Genomic DNA, 21,557 nt, shown 5'->3' on the forward strand with positions numbered 1-21,557 from the left:
TATAGAGGAAAGAAAAAATCATTTAGCATACAACACTTTACTATCCTAAAATGATTTCACGACTGTAGCAACAGGGAATCAGAATCCCTTAGTGCCATTAGTTCTACTCTCACTGAATATGGACAGCACCAATAGGTATGGGGATTTGGTAGTGTCAAGAAAGTCTTAGGGGGGTTTCAAGATGGCAGACTAGAGGGTGGCTGCATTTTGTGTTGCTCCAGGACTCAGGATTCAAAAGAGGAGATATTGAGAGACTTGGGACCAACTCAAAGCCGCCGGGTGAGTCTCTCCCATTGGGGAGGTGTCCCGGATGGGGCGAAAGTCCCAGAACGCAGGGAACTTTGTGAAGTAGAGTTGCCCAGCGAGACACCCCTCCCCCTGCTGGAGCAGTGAACATGGACAACTGGGAGCTTTGTAGAGGAGGCCGCCCAGCACAGCGCTTGGTTTCGGAGCAACCTGCCGGGGCTCCAGTGGCTGCCCAGAGGAAGAGCTGCATGGCGAGCTGTTTGGACTCAGAGTAACTTCCTGAACAATGTGGGGGGCTGCCCTGAGGAGGAGGAGGTGCACAGTGAGTTGCTTGGTCTCCAAGCGACCACACAGAACACTGGTGGCTGCCTGGAGGAAGAGGCATGCAGCGGGTCGCTAGGGCTCGGAGCATCTGTACAAGGCTCCAGGTGGCTGCTCAGAGGAGGGGCCACATAGCCAGGCAATTAGGTGCAAAGCAGGGTCCCGGGACCTAGGTGGCTTCTCAGTGGAAGAGCTGCATAGAGACAAGCTGAGGGGCAGAGCAAAGGTTCCAGGACTGCAGGCAGCTTCTCTGAGGAGGGGCAGCCTAAGGAGACTTGTCTGCGAAGGGCAAGGCTCCCAGGCCCAGGAGGTAGGTCCGGGCCCCTGGAAACATTGCCTAGGAAGGCTGCCCTGCCCAGGAGGTAGTTGTGGATTGAGGGGACCTCCAGGAGGGGAAATGACCAGCGAGACCTCCCCACCGGGTGAGTCTTCCCCGCCGGGTGAGGTTTTCCCACAAGGACGGTAAAACCAGAGACACAGGCACAAACAGGCCTTGCCTCAGCCTGCAGTCTAGTTCCCCTTTGGATGACCATTGGTCAACAAGTGGAGGCACCTCTGCCCACTAGCAGGGAATATACCCCGCCTAAAGGCCACCACCCCTAGAGAGGCAGCCTCCTTGTGGAGGACCACACTATCAACTTCCTCCAAGACTTCAGGCTACTGAAGGCTAAGAGAGGATAGACTAGAAATCTTCAGGGACATTATAAGTCAATAGAGGAAATCTGCAACATCTCAGCAGTTCACTAATACCTGAACAATATGAGAAAACAAGGGAAGAGAATGCCTCAAACAAATCTAGATGTTACATCAATAAAATCCAATGACAGCATGGCAGAAGAAATGACAGAAAGGGAGTTCAGAATGTACATAATTAACATGATAAGGGAATCAAACGATGAAATGAAAGAGCAAATGCAGGCATTGAATGATCGCACCAATCGACAGTTAAAAGAGCAAATACAGGAAGCAAAAGATCATTTCAATAAAGAGTTAGAGATATTGAAAAAAAAAAACCAAAAGAAATCCTTGAAATGAAGGAAACAATAAACCAAATTAAGAACTCCATAGAAAGCATAACCAATAGGATAGAAAACCTGAAAGACAGAACCTCAGATATTGAAGACAAAACATTTAACCTTGAAAACAAAGTTGAACAAACAGAGAAGATGGTAAGAAATCATGAACAGAATCTTCAAGAACTCTGGGATATCATGAAGAGGCCAAATTTGAGAATTATTGGGATTGAGGAAGGCTTAGAGAAACAAACCAAAGGAATGAACAATCTATTCAATGAAATAATATCAGAAAATTTCCCAAATCTGAAGAATGAAATGGAAAATCAAGTCCAAGAGGCTTACAGGACTCCAAATACACAAAATCACAACAGACCCACACCAAGGCACATTATAATGAAAATACCTAACATACAAAATGAAGACAGACTTTTAAAGGCTGTGAGAGAAAAGAACCAAATTACATTCAGAAGGAAACCAATATGGGTATCAGCAGATTTTTCAATCCAGACCCTAAAAGCTAGAAGGGCCTAGAACAACATTTTTCAAGCCCTGAAAAAAAATGGATGCCAACCAAGAATCTTATACCCAGCAAAACTTACCTTCAAATTTGACAATGAAATAAAATCCTTCCATGATAAACAAAAGCTAAAAGAATTTACAAAAAGAAAGCCAGCATTACAGAACATTCTCAGCAAAATATTCCATGAGGAAGAGATGAAAAACAAAGAAGCAAATCAGCAAAGGGAGGAATTATCCTAAAGGAATTGTCAAATAAAGGAGGAACAAAGTTGTGTCAAAAAAATAAATAAATAAATAAAATTTAAAAAATGAACCATATGACCGGGAATACAAATCATATCTCAATAATAACCCTGAATGTTAATGACCTGAATTCATCAATCAAAAGACATAGACTGGCAGATTGGATTAAAAAGAAAGATCCAACAATATGTTGCCTGCAAGAGACTCACCTCATAGAAAGAGATACCCACAGACTAAAGGTGAAAGGATGGGAAAAACATACCATGCACATGGACTCAGCAAAAACGCTGGAGTATCCATCCTCATTTCAGATAATGTGGACTTCAAGCCAAAGTTAGTCAGAAGGGATAAAGAAGGACATTTCATACTGCTTAAGGGAACCATAAATCAGAAAGACATAATAATCATAAACATCTATGCCCCAAACAGTGGCTCATCCATGTATGTCAAACAAATCCTTCTCAATTTCAGAAACCAAATAGACCATAACACAATAATACTAGGTGATTTTAACATGCCTCTCTCAACACTGGACAGATCTTCCAAACAAAAATTGAACAAAGAAACCATAGATCTCAATAACACAATCAATAATTTAGACTTAACAGACATTTATAGAATATACCATCCAACCAAGAGCGAATACACTTTCTTCTCAGCAGCACATGGATCCTTCTCTAAAATAGACCATATATTATGCCACAAAGCTACTGGTAGCAAATACAAGAAGATAGAGATAATACCTTGTATTTTATCAGATCATAATGGATTGAAATTAGAAATAAATGAAAGAGTAAAAAACAGAAACTACTCCAACACCTGGAGATTAAATAATATGCTATTGTATGATGAATGGATAACAGAAGATATCAGGAAGGAAATTAAAAAATTCTTAGAGGTAAATGAGAACAAAGAAACAACATATCAAAATCTCTGGGACACTATGAAAGCAGTACTTAGAGGAAGATTTATTTCATGGGGTGCATTCAAAAAAAGAAGTAGAAATCAACAAATAATCGAGCTAACACTACAGTTCAAAGCCCTAGAAAAAGAAGAACAGAGCAACACCAAAAGTAGTAGAAGACAGGAAATAGTTAAAATCAGAGCTGAAATCAACGAAATTGAAACAAAAGAAACAATACAAAAAATTGACAAAATAAATAGTTGGTTCTTTGAAAAAATAAACAAAATTGATAAACCCTTATCCACACTAACAAAGAAGAGAGAAACCCAAATTACTAAAATTTGGAATGAACAAGGAAATATCACAACAGACATGATCGAAATACAAAAAATAATTAGAAGCTATTTTGAAAATCTATACCAACAAAATAGAAAATTTCGAAGACATCAACAGGTTTCTAGAGACATATGAATTGCCTAAACTGAACCAGGAGGACATACACAATTTAAATAGATTAATTTCAAGTAATGAAATAGAAGAAGTCATCAAAAGCCTACCAACAAAGAAAATTCCGGGACCAGATGGGTTCTCAGCCGAGTTCTACAAAACCTTTAAAGAAGAGCTCATTCCAATACTTCTCAAAGTATTTCACGAAATAGAAGAGGAGGGAACCCTCCCGAACACATTCTATGAAGCCAATATCACCCTGATACCTAAACCAGACAGAGACACATCGAGGAAAGAAAATTTCAGAACAATATCCTTAATGAACATCGACGCAAAAATTCTCAACAAAATTTTAGCAAATCGCATACAAAAATATATGAAAAAGATAGTGCACCATGATCAAGTGGGTTTCATCACAAGGATGCAAGGTTGGTTCAACATCAGGAAATCAATAAATGTAATTCACCATATCAATAGACTTAAAGTCAAGAATCACATGATTATTTCAATAGATGCAGAAAAAGCATTTGATAAAATATAGCACCACTTCATGCTCAAAACACTGGAAAAAATAGGGATAGTGGGAACATTCCTTAACATTGTAAAGGCCATCTATGCTAAGGCCATGGCTAATATCATTCTAAATGGTGAAAAACTGAAAGAATTCCCCCTAAAAACTGGAACAAGTCAGGGATGCCCTCTTTCACCACTTCTATTCAATATCGTTCTTGAAACTCTAGCCAGAGCAATTAGACAGACCAAAGAAATTAAAGGGATATGAATAGGAAAAGAAGAACCCAAACTATCCTTATTTGCTGATGATATGATTATATACTTAGAGGAACCAGGAAATTCCACCAGAAAACTGTTAGATCTCATGAGTGAATTCAGTAAAGTAGCGGGATATAAGATCAATGCACATAAATCTAATGCATTTTTATACATAAGTGATGAATCTTTGGAAAGAATAATTAGGAAAACTATCCCATTCACAATAACCTCGAAAAAAATAAAATACTTGGGAATCAATCTCACAAAAGAGGTGAAAGACCTCTACAATGAGAACTACAGAACACTAAAGAAAGAAATTAAAGAAAACCTTAGAAGATGGAAATATCTCCCATGTTCTTGGATAGGCAGAATTAATATTGTCAAAATGGTCATACTACCAAAAGTGCTATACAGATTCAATGCAATTCCAATTAAAATCCCAATGACGTACCTTACAGAAATAGAGCAAGCAATTATGAAATTCATCTGGAAGAATAAGAAACTCAGAATAGCTAAAGCAATCCTTAGCAGAAAGAGTGAAGCAGGGGGTATTGCAATACCAGATCTTCAACTCTACTACAAAGCAATAGTAACAAAAACGGCATGGTATTGGTACCAAAATAGACAGGTAGATCAATGGTACAGAATAGAGGACACGGACAAAAACCCAAATAAGTACAATTTTCTCATACTAGACAAAGGTGCCAAGAATATGCAATGGAGAAAAGATAGCCTCTTCAACAAATGGTGCTGGGAGAATTGGAAATCCATATGCAACAGAATGAAACTAAACCCATATCTCTCACCATGCATAAAACTAAACTCAAAATGGATTAAGGACCTTGGAATCAGACCAGAGACCCTGCAGATTATAGAAGAAAAAGTAGGTCCAGGTCTTCAACATGTCGGCTTAGGACTAGACTTCCTCAACAGGACTCCCATAGCACAAGAAATGAAAGCAAGAATCAATAACTGGGATAGATTCAAACTAAAAAGCTTTCTCTCAGCAAAGGAAACTATCAGCAATGTGAAGAAAGAGCCTACAGAATGGGAGAAAATCTTTGCCAATCATACTTCAGATAGAGCACTAATCTCCAGAATCTATAAAGAACTCAAAAAACTCTACACCAAGAATGCAAATAATCCAATCGACAAATGGGCTAAGGAAATGAATAGACACTTCACAGAAGAAGATCTACAAGCAATCAACAAACATATGGAAAAATGTTCAACATCTCTAGTAATAAGAGAAATGCAAATCAAAACCACCCTAATATTCCATCTCACCCCAATTAGAATGGCGATTATCAAGAATACAAGCAACAACAGGTGTTGGCGAGGATGTGGGGAGAAAGGTACACTCATACATTGCTCTTGGGGCTGCAAATTAGTGCAGCCACTCTGGAAAGCAGTGTGGAGATTCCTAAGAAAACTTGGAATGGAACCACCATTTGACCCAGCTATCCCACTCCTTGGCCTATACCCAAAGGACTTAAAATCAGCATACTACAGAGATGCAGCCACATCAATGTTCTTAGCTGCTCAGTTCACAATAGCCAGATTGTGGAACCAACCTAGATGTCCTTCAATTGATGAATGGATAAAGAAACTGTGGTATATATATACAATGGAATATTACTCAGCCATAAAGATTGATAAAATTATGGCATTTGCAGGCAAATGGATGAAATTGGAGAATACCATGCTAAGTGAGATAAGCCAATCTCAAAAAACCAAAGAACGAATGACATCGCTGATAAGTGGATGATGACATATAATGGGGGGTGGGAGGGGTTAGTGTTAGGGTTAGAGTTAGGGTTAGGGAAGGGGGCAAGAATGGAGGAAGGAAGGACTGTATAGAGGGAAAAGAGGGGTGGGAGGGGTGGGGGGAAGGGAAAAAATAACAGAATGAATCAAACAACATTACCCTATGTAAATTTATGATTACACAAATGGTATGCCTTTACGCCATGTACAGAGAAACAACATAAACAACATGTATCCCATTTGTTTATAATAAAAAAAAGAAAGTCTTACATCAATTTACCATATTTTGTTTCTAAACTATTATAATTAGTTAAAAATTATGGTGAAAATGTAAGCCATTGCAAATTTCATTAGTGTTGCTATAATAGGTAGTCATTTCATCTAGAAATTGCACACATTTAGCCAAATATTTAACACCTCAATGCTAGAAAAATGTCTATGTTTATCAGACTCTATCACAATAACTTCAATCACGCCTCTCTTCCTAGTTTCCCCTCAGTGATGGCATGAAGCCCTGTTTCCTAGGTGTCCATTATTGCTTCATCCCCATACTGGCATCAGTTATTTGTTAGTCTGACTTAGTTTCCCCAGGACCCTGGTGCTCTGAAGTTCCTGATCTGTGATCAGCAAACTCCTTTGCATCTTCAAACTCTTTTCTGAATGGTCACTTGTTTTATTTGCTACAATATAAATCCAGGTATTCCAAAAGATGCTTATTCCAAAAGACGCTCGGTCTCTTTCTTTTCTTTTCTTTTCTTTCTTTCTTTCTTTCTTTCTTTTTTTCTTTCTTTCTTTCTTTCTTTCTTTCTTTCTTTCTTTCTTTCTTTCTTTCTTTCTTTCTTTCTTTCTTTCTTTTTCTTTCTTTCTTTCTTTCTTTCTTTCCTTTTCTGTCCCTTCCTCCTGCTTCCTCCCTCCCTCCCTCTCTTCCTTCCTTTCTTCTTTTCTTCCTTTCTTTCTCTCTCTCTTTTTTTCTAAATGGAAACCTCCCTATGTTGCCCAGACTGTTTTACACCAGTGAGCTCAAGTGATCCTCCTGCTTCAGACTCTGAGTAGCTGGAACTACAGGCATATGCCACCAGAGCCAGCTTAGAACTTTCATTTTTGCTATTATATTTCAAGGGACAGTTTGTTCAATTAAAACCCTGTCATAGAATTGTTAAAAACGTCTGTATTACTTCAAGCCTTAGAAATGTATAAGAAAGATTTTTAAAAAATAGTTGTAGATGGACACAATACCTTTATTTTATTTATTTATTTTTATGTGGTGCTGAGGATTGAACCCAGTGCTTCACAGATGCTAGGCAATCACTGTACCACTGAGCTATAACCCCTAACCCAAGAAAGATTTTTTAAAGTGTGAATAAGCACATGCACATACATTTATTTCAAAAGATCAGGAAGATATGAAAATAAGAAAAAGAAACCTGCCAACAATATCATCAGTTTATTTGGGGGGAAACCTATAACTAATTCATAGGACATATAATGCTGAAAGAACTAGACCTATATGTTACTATATTGGTCAATTAGTACAAGATTTCATATGCAATTAATATGCTGGAGGAAGGTGATAGAAACTACAATGAAAAGTCCATGTGGGTAGAACAAAACTATCAGATCACATTACTTTATATTACTTCAAAGAAAGAGTAAAGTTCCCAAGAACAAAGTTCTAAATTTTTTATAGCATAGAAACATACAGCATGGATCATTTAAAAATAAAGTCATAATTAAAATGACTATCACTGAACAGATTCATTGAGCAAAACAGTTTATTTAATCTACAAGTTGAGAAACTGATGAAGCACAAAGGTCAAATGTATATAACCAGTTGGAAAGTCTGAGAGTGTGATTTTAGCAAAATAAAGTGTTTGGTGTGGCTCAATGGAATTTGCCCAAGAGGGTTTCCATTTCAAACTCATATTCATGATGTAACTGTTCATTGCTTTGCTGACAGGTCAACGTTGTAGTGGAATTCTGTAAAGGGACGCATTTCCAAATCAGTGTTATTTGAACAATGACCACCTTCTCTTGTGTTATATTAATGATTCTAAGTATAGGTAACTATACCATTCTCATAATCTCAAACTACATTGTAGTTTATTGTAAAACATATTAACCTTTTCAAGTATGGGATAATCGAATCTATTATTCTCCTAAGAGCTCAGGAGAAGCAATAGTTCCTCAAGAACTATTGCCTAAATAAAGTAGCTTTGAAGTTAATTTTTTGTTGGGTCTACTTATTACAAAAATAAATGAGAGGAAATTAAATATCTGAATATCAAATGACTCTTTGCAGGTGATAACAATCAGTTGGTATCAGAGCTAGAACCAGAATCATGGGCCACAGCTTAAAAATGGTGGTCTGTAGCTATTTTTGCTTTATGTAATAAAGTCCTTTGTCTTTGACAGAAATTTCATATCTTCTGCAAGAATTTCTTGAATTGACACAGGTTAACTCATCAAATTATAATTATTTTGGTGGGAATTCTTTGACTTTTATGTCTTCTCCACACCATTAAACTTATATAAGTAGGATAAAATCCCAACAGTTGGCTTCCTAAAGATTTTCCTTTTTTTTTTTTTTTTTGAAATGCAATCCTTTTCCTCCCACTCCTTTCAAATAAACAGAGTTTGGGCTGCAGAGTTCCCAATCTATTTTCTTATGTGACCTCATCTCCTTGATCATGAGTATTTGGTTTCTTAATTTGTTGGAACTGGGATTGAAACAGAGAAATGTTTCTCTCACAAGGAACTGAACTTGAGAACAAACTTGAACTGAGAACATGTAAACATATTCCTCCGTGTGGGTGAGGAATCAGAGAATGGCAGTTTGTGTGTTATTCATAGGTGACACGTTTCTCTTCTCCCAGGACACTCTTTACACCAGTTGCCCAGTATATTTACTAATAGTGTCTTCTCTCAAAATGTTCTAATTTAGAAACTAGATTACATGGTTACATTATTCACTCAGTACTGTGATGGAAAATAATGGCAGCTCAACTTGAACAGCAACTGCCTTTTTATCATTCTTGAGTTCCATCATCCAAGTCAAGGGACTCAATTTTCAACATTTGAAAAGAGTAGAGGAACAGAATTTACCTGTCTGAGGAAGCAAGTGCCTTTGAACTATGAAGACTCCTATCTTTCATTTTCTGTAAAGGGGAACCATCTTTCTAAAATCAGGTCTCCTATACTGCTGCTGTGTAGGCCCTTGCTATTAATGCTGGTATGCAGAGTAGTTAACCCTAACATATGAATCTTAGGTATGAGTTCTACAAATGATTTGCCATCCGTATTTTGGTCATATAAGCATGGAGGTTAAGCAGTCTTCATGTCAATACTGATAAGAGACTGGGATGATCATTGGGGTTTAAGGCTCATGATTCATTCACTTACAGTCTTTATCAACAAAAGGCAACTTTAGGGAGAAAAAAGAATGAAGCAGATACACAAAGAACAGCAGGGCAGAGAAAAGGGTACACTGAGTTTCTTCTTATGTTCCAATCCCTATAAGACTGCCCCTGATGTTCATGCTACCATTTCCTCATCATTATAATGGATTTATGCTCAAGTTCTCTGTGAAAGCTTTCTGTAATTTTCAGTTCTTAAAGCCCTATCACTGTGAATCTAAATTGAAAATAAGAAGATTAAATTTCATCTGTGATCAGATCAGTAAATGGAATTCATTTATTTATGCTTTTATTAGATGAATATTGAATGATTTTTAATTTTTATTTTTAAAGATTGTATTTTGATTCACTGTACACAAATGGGGTATAACTTTTCATTTCTATGGTTGTACACAAGGTAGATGTCTCAGTCTACTATCTTTCCTTCCCCCACCCCCTCCTGCCCCATTTTTCTTTACAGCATCCAAAGTTCCTCCATTCTTCTTTTATCCCCTCTGACACTCACCCCCGTTATGTATCATCATCCACTTATCAGAGAAAACATCAGCCTTTGTTTTTTTGGGCTTGGTTTATTTCACTTAGCATGATATTCTCCAACTTCATCCATTTACCAGCAAATGCCTTAATTTTATTCTTCTTTATGGCTGAATAATGTTCCATTGTGTATTTATACCACAGTTTCTTTATCCATTCATCAACTGAAGGGCATCTAGGTGAATATCGAATGTTTAGTATATGTTCAACATTGTGAACCTTCAGGACTTCAGGGCATACAGCAAATAAGAAAAACATATTCCTACCTCCTTGAGGACATCAAACTAATGTGTGAGATATTTCCATTATGCTTCAAAAGATTGTCAAATAACTTACTAGATTATTCGAAACCTTGTTTATACATCCATGGTATCCATCTGCTTTGCGTTAATAGCCTGTGAAGAGTCAGTGAAATGAAAATAAAGTTCTCTGCCCGAGAATGGATTCTACTCTAAAAAGACAGACTTGAAAGGATATGTGTTATCACAAAATATGTATATGTAAATATGATATATACATATGTATATATACACACGTATGATGTAAATTTTTGTTATGATAGTGTTAACTTTAAAAAATTGCTCTACATGGGTTGGGGGTGTGGTTTAGTGATAGAGTGCTTGCCTAGCATGTGCGAGGCCCTGGGTTCGATCCTCAGCACCACATACAAAGATAAATAAATAAAAGTATAATTTCTATCTACAACTAAAAAAATTGTTCTACAGTTTCATTACCTTTTTCATCCTGTGATAGACATGTCACTGGATAGGGTTTCATGTAGTTCCTAGGAAATCTCACATGGAAAAATAATTCTATGTTAGACAAACCTCTATGGAGGAAATATTTTTTTTCTGAAAATTTAGGGGCATAAATATTGTCCCAAGCCAAAGGAAGTGTAATGGTGATTTAGAGGTATGGAAATTTGAGGAAATTTTCTCAAGCTCTTTGGGTAAGACAAGTAAGGAAATAAACTGATTGCTTTTAGTATTCCCTTCTTTAGGCAAAAAATCACAGTGTTTTTTTGATATTTATTAATTTATTTTCACTGAATATAATTCTACTGGGAAACCTAAGTGCAGAATAGTCCAGAAATTTCCCTTCAAGTGTGCACACTGTCATCAGATGAAGCAGGACAGGTCCAACAGGGCACCTGTGAAAGCATTTGGTTTTAGGTTAGGGGTTCTAGGAATATTAATTAATGGAAAATCTCACAAGTGTATCAAAAGTTGGATTAGCAAAATTTTGATAGTCATAGGCTAGTCTTTGGAGTTCTAAAAAGTAAAAAATCTGAGGCATATGACCCAGGAAGCCTGAAACTACACCTGTCCCTCTCTCTTAGGTCCTCTTAATGTAGAACCTGATGGGTCTGTCCAATGTCCTCTCCACATGTTGGCAGTGAGGCAAAGGGACAAGAGGCATTTTTTTTTTCTGAATGGTCCACAGGATGTGGAGTCTGTACATAAGCTGACAATCAAGCTAGTAATATTGAGGATCATATTGAGAACTGGCTAGGGCAGCCCACTGTTACAGCACTTTTTATACATTGCCTATTGAATTTTCATAAACATGAGATATGTATTATCATTATCCTTATTTATGGATGAGTTAACTAAAGCAAGGAGAGTTCACATAGTCTGTCTAAGGTCATAGGCAGAAAGTGGCAGCGCTAGAATTTGAACTAGGGCCTGCTGGCTCAGAAAGTATGATTTGAACAATTTTTTCCTGGCTTTTCATAGTGGAAGATAATTGGTAGCAGCCGGTAAGTATGGCCCATAGCAGGTACTCAGTGAGCCTTTATTGACCGACTGACCATTGGATTTGTGGGTGGTTCTACTTGATTTGCCAAAAGGCTAACCCCACCAAATGTGCAGTCCCGTGCTGCAGGAGGTTGGCCTTCCACTTTTCCCTCCCTATTACATCTACTGGAGATGGAAACCTGGTGAATTTGGTGGTATTCTTAATCTTAGAATTAAAAAGTATTTTTTTTTTTCCTTTTTGGGTCACATAACTCTTTCAGAATTACATTAAAGTTAAAAATCCTTTCCATAAAAAATACCAACCCACAAAAATTTTTTGCATAATATCTAGGATTGTTTAGATCTTTAGAACCTTCTAGGAAAAACATTGTAGTTTTGGGGTAGTGTCTCTAAACTTTGAATGTCAACACAGTTCATTTTTAAACCATTTATGTGAATGCTTGATTCAGAGAAAATTGCATTCACATTTGATTGAGGTATTTGCTTTTGTTTTCCTCCTCCAGGGGAAAGCTCTGTGCCAGTGTTACAGTTGGCTGTGGTCACTAGCTGGCTGCCTGGTAACGGCACAGTTTGTGCATTCCATGGCGAGGCTCCAGAAAGGCAGAAAGCACTGCTGGGGAGCGGATGTATGAGCCCCAGGTTTCCAACATGAACATTACCAATGCTGCTGCTGAAAGACCTCATTATTATCATGGCAGATACTGGGAGAACAAAGGGACCATTTTCAGCACAGAGGGCTATCTGTTGTTGTTAATTGAATATTTTTTAATTATGGTTTTAAGTTGCTCAGAGTATTCATGTCTCTTTTGGCATAAGTTCATTACGGAGCTTCTCTTAATACATCCACTGGGTAGCACATCCTCACACATTCACAAGCCTCCTTTATCTGAGTTATGTTGAACAACAGATGCAAGTGTAGTCATTGTTTGAGGACTTTCTGGTTTTTTTTTTTTTTTTTGGCCAAGAAGAAATAAGAGAGTATAGGAAAAATGACACTGTTTTGCATTTAAGATTCCCTGGAAAAGAGTGTAATTTAATTAACATGAAATTTCCATGAGATTAGAGAAGTAGAAACATGATTTATTGTTGGAAATGATGTGCTAGTCAGCTGAAGACTAGAGGTGTCCAACTTTGGGTAATGGGTGGTTTCCTTGTCTGTGAAGCTATATCTCACTTTTCTGGGTACAATGAGGAGGAGAAGGATGAGTGAGTGAAAAAATTCAATAGAGATACAAGGACCCTGATTCAGTTCCAGGTCTGCCATCAAAAACATGTGTGATCTTCAACAGGCAATTATCTCCCTGAGCTTGAGCATTGTTGAAAAGAGGTGTTGAACTGTCAGATCCTTGTAAGCTCGAAAATGCTATTTTTTTCTTTAATTTTTCTTTTCTTTTCTTTTTAGTATTTCATTGGTGTATTAAATAGTGGAATTCATTGTTACATATTTGGATATGCACACAATATAATGATACAGGGAATGCTATGTTTTCTTTCCTTCTTTTTTTTTTTTTTGGTGAGTTGAGTCAAAGCACTTGAACCTCATAGCTGAACTCCTTGAAATGTGTGATCCATGTTCCATTAGCAAGGTCACAGTGCTTCAAATACATCACAACATCTTGGATACAGCAAAAGGATTGTTCCATTCAGAAATGAAGCCAATGCTTAGAATTTCTTTTGACATTCTTACTTTCAGCATCAGGAGCAGAGCATTCTTGATTTATTTTGTGTTTGCATTGTGACAGAAGTTCAGGTAGTAAGACCCATGTCTTTCAATCTTCTCCCCTAAATTCAGTCTAATTCCTTATTGATTTTTCTACCTACAGTTGTTATCATCTTTTTCATCTGGGAAGTCTTGGGAGGCACTTGGGTCTGTTAATTGTAAAATAACCTGAGAGAGACTTTGTTTAGCTGAAATATTTACCCATCATTTGAGCCATTTCATTTCCATGATCTTAATTTCCCCAAATATCAGCTTCCTGCTTCATGGTTGAAAACTTCTTAGGAAGCTTAGAGCCAAAGCACAGAATATAAAAGATAAAATAAATGAATGTTTACTGTATTTATTCTTTCAAGAGATGAGAGTAGGGGATCCTATTATATTTTGATGCTGACGTATACTACCTGAAGGGAGAATAAGTAATAGAAGTGGTATACCTGAAATTCACTGTAAGTATTGGTGCTTTGGTTTAAAGGCAAAATTATTATCTCATCACAAAGTTTCAGTATACTGGAGAAATGCTCATTTGAAAAACCGTATAACAATAAATATTTTGTTTCTTCCTACAGCAAGTTGGTGATGACCCTATGGATCCTTTCTCTTAAGACCCAGGTTTCCTTTCACATTCTGGTCTCCTCTAAGGGTCGATTCATGAAGTCTTGAATAGCCTGATGCAAAGGAATCCATTTTTTGATAGATGTTTGCAAAGCTGTAATCCAGCTGCAGAAAACAACAACAACAACAACAACAACAACAACAAACAAACAAACAGTATTAGAACAGGCCATAAACCAATTGTGCTGGACTCTGGAGATATGAAGTGTTACAATATCTTTTAATTTATTTTCTAATTGTTTTTCTTGGTTGCTTAGCTTGAAATTAATAGGATAAACCATGCTCCTTAGATTCTGAAGTAAGAAGGTAAAATACCACATGTGGACTATGCAGTGATAGTGATGAAGTTTGCTGATGTAAACAGTAGAATCTGAAGAAAGTATTTACGTTTGTAAAAAGTGATTAATGGAGCTGTAGGGTTTCAAAAATTGTTGTTAGTATTTTATTGTTTCTATTTAATTTAAAACTTAGTTGATTAAATGTAGAGTAATCAAATGTTGCAATATGGGCAAAATGTTTCTTTATTAAATTAAATTGGTAAGCCACAACAAACACTCCAGTTGTCTCCTTTCTTCTTCTTTCCTTTAATTTTCTTGGATGATGTTTTATAAACATGTATTCCAAGGACAGGTGCTAACTTAAAAAAAAAAAAAAAAAACACCTCCAACAATAACCAAAACCAATGTGAACCACAAATCTTTCCAGCAGAATGTTTCAGAAACACTAACAGGTTAATGTGCTTTGTGATTCTCTGAGAGGAAAATATGATTTGTGTTATTTCCTGAACTTATTTTAAGAATAAGTAGAGTATCTTGTGGATCCAGGGTTCTGTGCACTTTGTGACACTATGTTGTTATGCTTTGAAATATTTCTATAATGACTCAATATTTTTCTCACTGATAAAATCTCCTGTGAATTTAACAGTGAGAGTCAACCATTCAACCTCCTCTCATAGAGAAGCTGGTGGATTTCATCAGATGAGCCTAACCTCTGTTTCAATGATTCTTTATTTTCTCTGATATGCTTAGTTGAAGCCATACCCAGGTAGCTATCTTTACCTGTTGCAGGGTTGGTGACACATGCCCAGGTAGAAGATTCTGGCAAAATATCTAGTGGTTCTATACTCACTCTCCTGTAGCCCAGCCTTAGGGATGAGAGATACAGACAAAGTTCACACACTGGAGAAGGCCTAAGAGATTCCTAAATCCCTTCCTCAAATGGTCGTGTGGTGGAGATCCCTGAAATCCCCCTTTTAGAGTTATATTTCTTTGGGTTCAAACAATGTGTCTAGTTCTTGCAAATGTCTTGGAAATGTCTGCCAAGTTACTGGGAATTTCTTTCTTAGATTCTTGTTTCCCACACAGCTGTAAAAAGTGTCTGGATGAGGTGCGGGATGGTCATGAAACAAGTGAGGGTAGGGATGGGAGATAGAGGGCACTGGATATCTTGGGGATTGGAGTTGGGTTATGAAGACTGAAGGGGTGGAGAATACTTTTAGTAACAGAGAACATTCCCTCTGTCTCAAGATTTTGTCTCTGTTAACTTACTGCTTTTCTTTTTCAGAGTCATTATGAACTAAGTTCTATTTTTTGCATGCCAACATGGATATCACATGAATGTATCACAAATTAGGTTCTATCTCCATCAGTGACTTATAATTAAAGGAAGCCACCAACCACATGTAACTTGACATATTAAATACAAGTGAAATAAAATCTGTGGATTAATAAATTACAAGAGTTAACAGATTATAGTGTTAGTTGATACATTATGTTGAAGCCCGAGTTAGCAACTGCCTGGGGAAGAATTGAGGACTACTACTTTTCCATTTGGAAAAAAAAAAAAAGAAAAAGAAAGAAAGAAAGAAAAGAAATCTTTTAGAATAGTTATCTAAGGAGGCATTGAAAGAAAAAAATCCTAGGAAATATTAACTATGGAGACTGCAAAGAAAGGGAGGGATTTAACTGAAGATGTGGAGTTGAAAAATAAGGACAAGGGTTTGCTAAGAAAACCTTGTCAGGTCTGATACAGAAGAAGAAATATGAAGTCCTTGGCTTACCGCTGGTTTTCTGTTTTATTTTCTGCACAGAAATAGAAAGTCTTGAACTCTTCTGATGGAGGTTCGAGTTCAATTACTGATTGTTTGAAGCTATGGGTCTGTTCACTCACCCTATATCCTTGAAGATATAGGCCACCTACAGAGCGTAAAAAAAATTAAGCATGTGAGAATAGGAAAAGAGTAAGAAGGAGAAAAGATGTCTGAAAAGGTGTCAAGAACATTTTGGGTGTGAGGAACCCTCTACTCCAGCTGTCTCATTTCACAGGTGAAGAAACTAAGACTTCACAAGAATATGTAATTTTAGGTCACACACTAATTAATGGTTAGTAGCAAGATTGGTAATAAAATTTGAATTTCCTGGTTTCCATTTTTGCCATCTTCTTACTACATGACCAGTATTTAGCTTTGGGTAACTGTGCTTAAACTAGTTTCTTTATCTGAAGAACATATTTTGAAATAAAGTTTTCAGCATCAAAGAGTTTCACCTGGAATATCACATTAGAGGGAAATTAAGTAGTATTTGCTGGGGCAAATTGTTAAAATATCCTTCCTAAAGAATAAAGATCTCCAGCAGTTCCTACAACCAACACAGACTCTCACTTTCATTGCAAATATGCAAAGCACATTTAAAATATGAACCCATAGGGTGACATGAAGAGCCAACTTGAATTAAGAATGAGAATAAGTGATGTATCGTATTGTATTGTACTGTATTGTATTGTATTGTATTGTATTGTATTGTATTGTATTGTATCGGGGATTGGACCCCAGTGCTTTACCACTGAGCCACAGCCCCAGTCCATTTTATATTTAATTTTGAGGCAGGATCTCACCAAGTTGCTTAGGGCCTTACTAACTGCTGAGGCTGGCTTTGAACTTGTGATCCTCCTGCCTCAGCCTCCCAAGTTGCTGGTTTTACAGGTCTGCTCCTCCATGCCTGGCACATGATTGATTTTAAAAGATCATTTCTGTCCTGTAATATTCTGAATCCATGTTAGAGGTCATACCATATATAACTAGGCCCGATTTTGTTTCCATTATTTAGAGGTAGGGAGGATCTCAGTCTAGGAGAAGGCTCTGAAAAATCAACACCCTTGTCTGTCATTTTTTGGTGTTTGATACTTTGAGTAGCCTGACTCATGCAGAGACCCCAGGCAGTGTCAGCAACAGTGATGACAGAGTGTTTAAAGCTCTCTTGCTCCTGCTCACTCTTGTTCTCAGCCCCTAACTCCTCCCAGGAGCCACTCTTGTACACTACACTAACAAAGAAAATATAAAAATACCACTTGGATTTTTGCCACTCTACCTGATAACTCTTCTATGCCACTATTTTAACAAGAAGGCTGTAAAGGGAATATGTCAGACTTTTCCTTCTGGTTCTATTCACTTCTAATGTACACTGTCAGGAAGATGAAAATAGTCACGATGAGTGGCTATTAACCTTTAAAAAATTAGGGGAATGGGGCTGGGCTTGTGACTCAGTGGTAGAGCACTTGTCTAGCATGTGTGAGGCACTGAGTTTGATCCTCAGCACCACAAAAAAAAAATAATAATAACAATAAAATAAATAACGGTATGGTGTCCAAAAAAATTAGAGAAAAACTTTATTTTTTGAGAGGGTTAGATGCAATATTAAAGTCCTTCTAATTTCATTTAAAACATCCAATTTCGAACTAACTTCTGAAAAATTATTCATTTTAGAAATGGACAGATTTTTTTTCCCCCTTAGTAGGCCTCAGTAGTAGGATATTTACCAAAACTATAGGACTATAGGGTGATTGATTGATCGATTTTTTTCTTTCTTTCTTTGAGAGAGAGATTTAAAATAACTTTATTGAAATATAATTTGCATATGATAAAACTCACCCATTTGTAGTGTATGGCATCACCATGATCTAATTTTAGAACATTGTCGTCACTTCAAGCAGAACTCCATGCCCCTTAGCAGTCACTTCTCATCTGATGTGCCCTCCCAACCATAGGCAACCTTAACCTACTTTGTCTCTGTAGATTTGTCTTTTCTGAAGCATTTAATAAACATCAATACTTCATTCTTCTGGTTGCAAAATTATATTCCACTGTATGGATATACCATGTTTTATTTGTCCATTCACTAGCTTATGGACATTTGAATTTTCTTCAATTTTTGACTATTATGAATAACATTTTGAATATTTATTCACCAGTTTTGGTCTAGGTCTGCTTTTATTTCCTTGAGTGTATACTAGAAGTAGAATAGGCAATATGTTAACTATTTCTGAACCTAAAGAAATATCATAGGGTTATTTTACTGTCTAATTTCCTTGCTCCAAATAATAGCACAGAGTATTTATAGATTGTTACACTGGTTTGTGGTTTCTTCCTGATTGTGAGACTTCCTTTTTTCATATGTATGAGAAGACATGACTATCCTTCCCTGTCTCTACCTTTTCTGAGAATGATAGAAGGTGTTGTCCAAAAAAATGTTTCCTACAAACAGTAAAGTTTTTTGACCCTTTTTCTAATCAGAAGTAGGTTATAAATGATTGGCAGGAAAGACATCCAATCATAACCATTACCTCACTTGAGGTGACTTCATTAGAATGGTGTCTCTTTGTTATGAGATTAGCAGCAATAATTATTGAGTCTGCGCAATGTTGATTGCAAGAACTGTGCAAGTATTACATGTCCTATTTGTTGCAATAGTGTAAAATATGTCTTTCTGAGAAGTGCGCACAGACCTTGATGTGATTTATTCATGACCAATAGCCAACAGTCATGATTTGTTACTTCCAGCTTTTGCTGGAGAGAGATAAAAAGAAAAAAGTTATCAAGTGCATAGTGAATGACAAGGGCCTTCAGGCTCATGTGAAGGCGCTTGACTAAGGGGCTTCCAGAATAATCACACAGTGGCTTTTTAATATGAGCAGGCACATGAGAGCCAGCAATGCACGTTGTTAAAGTACTAACACTTTCCTTGACAGTAAGGAAAACCTTCAGGGAACTGATGAGGTTCTTTCTCCGACTCCCACATTACACGATAGAGGTATATTTATGCAATTGAAAGTCAAATGTGGGATTAGTGTTTAATATGGTTCTTGCAGGAAACTAGGGCTGTGTTCTTCCACATCCTGCTCTTTCCCCTTATAGTAGCTTTATCTTTTTCCTGACTTCCCTTTGTTACCCTGTGTCCTCACAACATCTCAGTTAACTGTTACAAGGAATGAGGCATGCTGATGATGCTACAGAAATCTACAGAAATAGGAAATACCACATGATGTCTTTCAGATCTCTAATGAGGAACACAAAGCAACAGATTAAAATTAAAATTAAAATATACCAAACAGCAAAGCAACTGTGATGGCACGGTCAGGGGACCTGGTTTCTATGAAGAGTGACCACAGAAGCCGGGTCTCAAGAACAAAAAATGAGTAGCAGGTTTACTACAAAAATATTTTTAAGGAAGTAACCATCTTTATATACTCTGTTTCTAGGATTCTGAGCATAAAATTGACCATCTGAACACAAACACATGCAGACAGGAAAGGTTTTGCATATTTGCATTTTTCTAACTCTTTTGGTTGTAATCAAAAGATGTAATAAATGCAGACATCTACGTGTTTTCATATTATTGAACAAAATTTTATGAAACATTGTGATGTGCTGTGATATTTTCTACTCAATTAAATTCTATTCAGTTTTAAAAAAAAAAAAACTGAAGGTTTGGGTTCTATAGTGAGTCATGCAAATACATTGATTGCATGACTCACTAATAGAACCCAAACCTTCAGCTTGAGAAGCACAGGTATAAATGGTAATCAAGACTTCCTTCAAGGTTATGACACTCACAGGGCAGAAGAACAAGCAAAAAACCTGTGTGGGATATGCAAGAGTCAAGCAGAGCTTGTGCATTACAAATAAAGGAGGAATTATAGATTAGATCATTTTTACAGACTATTTATTCAACATCACCTAGAAGAATTAAGAATGAGCATTAGAACTTGGCATAATCTTTATGAATGTAATAATGATTCATATTCTGCCGGGCAGGGTGGAGCACACCTACAATCCCAGCAACTTGAGAGGCTGAGGCAGGAGAATCACCAAGGTTGAGGGCAACCTCAGCAACTTAGTGAGGCCCTAAGGAGATTAATAAGTCTGCCTCAAAACAAAAACAAAACAAGAAATAATTCTTCATATTTCATATAAAAATGATTATGTCAAACTGAATATTTTAGTTCTAGTAGTGTTCACAGCATAGTATAGGTTTTGCCATTCTCAACAAATTATGAAAATTATGAATTTCTATGGTTCTTATGATAATCAGTAGGACTGAGTGGAACCTGGCTAACTTAGTGTGCCGATGTCCAGACTCAGGGACCAGACACTAACTTGGTGCTATTGCAAGAAGAGTTATTTCTGCCAGGAGGCGCTATACATAGCATTGTGGCTGAGTTTGGGCACAGGATTCAGGTAGTACTTGTTCCCATTTTGTCTCTGATCGCTTTATTGCTGGAGGACTATCAACATATTGGTTAATTTTTCTAAGTTTCTCATTGATTGATGGGCAATAGCAGTGGATGTTTTGTAAAGATTAGATTTAGATAAGGACCATTAAGTGCTTATCCTAGTCTTTGACACATAAAAAGCTTTCAATAGATGCTAACTTTCCTTCACCAATATACCTAAGCACTATGTCTCAGCCCTCTGATAAAATGTCTCACCAGGGCGGTGATCCTTAGTAGAGGGTGGAGTGTGTGAATGTATTTTCAGGATGTTCCACAGGAGGTTTGGATATGCCTGCATTCTGTCTTGAGTTTCATCATGCTAAATCATTGCCTGCGACCCTCAGGTGATGGTTCAAGATTAAACTGGAATCTTAGAAAAAGGATGTCAATTTCACTTTAAAATTCAAATCTAGGGAAAGGTAAAAGACTTCAGAAGAGCTCCTGTACAGCCACTTCAACCCTGAAGAAAGGTTAGCTGCTGGTTAACCCCAGGGGAAATCCAGACTGGACCAGCTCCAGTCAGAGTGTGAGGGGGAGGAGAGTTGATGAAGCTCACCTTCTGGAACAAGCTATATGCTCAGGGAAATAGTATTTTTTTATTCAGGGAAGAGTAGATTCATGTAAAAGTAAACAACCACAGTCCTCTATTTTAGAACAGGGTCTAGATAAAAATTTTCTATTGGGATTTCAATAAGGAAAATATTCTTTTAATATTTGAGATAATTTTGGATAGAAATTGAG

The 21,557-nt window shown here is 37.0% G+C and overlaps 1 protein-coding gene across 1 annotated transcript in view; it reads right to left on the reverse strand.

The window, feature by feature from the left end:
* Positions 1–13,423: 13,423 nt before the first annotated feature.
* Positions 13,424–21,557, reverse strand: part of LOC124986352 (uncharacterized) — a 123,021-nt gene continuing 114,887 nt past the window's right edge. Inside the window, exons 12-13 of the mRNA XM_047554755.1 lie at positions 16,330–16,465; positions 13,424–14,375 (exon numbers count right to left, since the gene is read on the reverse strand). Of these exons, the coding sequence (XP_047410711.1) occupies positions 14,276–14,375; positions 16,330–16,465 (236 nt within the window). The 3' untranslated portion in view covers positions 13,424–14,275. The remainder of the gene's footprint in view (positions 14,376–16,329; positions 16,466–21,557) is intronic.

This window comes from Sciurus carolinensis, chromosome 6, assembly GCF_902686445.1.
Source record: "Sciurus carolinensis chromosome 6, mSciCar1.2, whole genome shotgun sequence".
Classification (NCBI taxonomy): domain Eukaryota; kingdom Metazoa; phylum Chordata; class Mammalia; order Rodentia; family Sciuridae; genus Sciurus; species Sciurus carolinensis.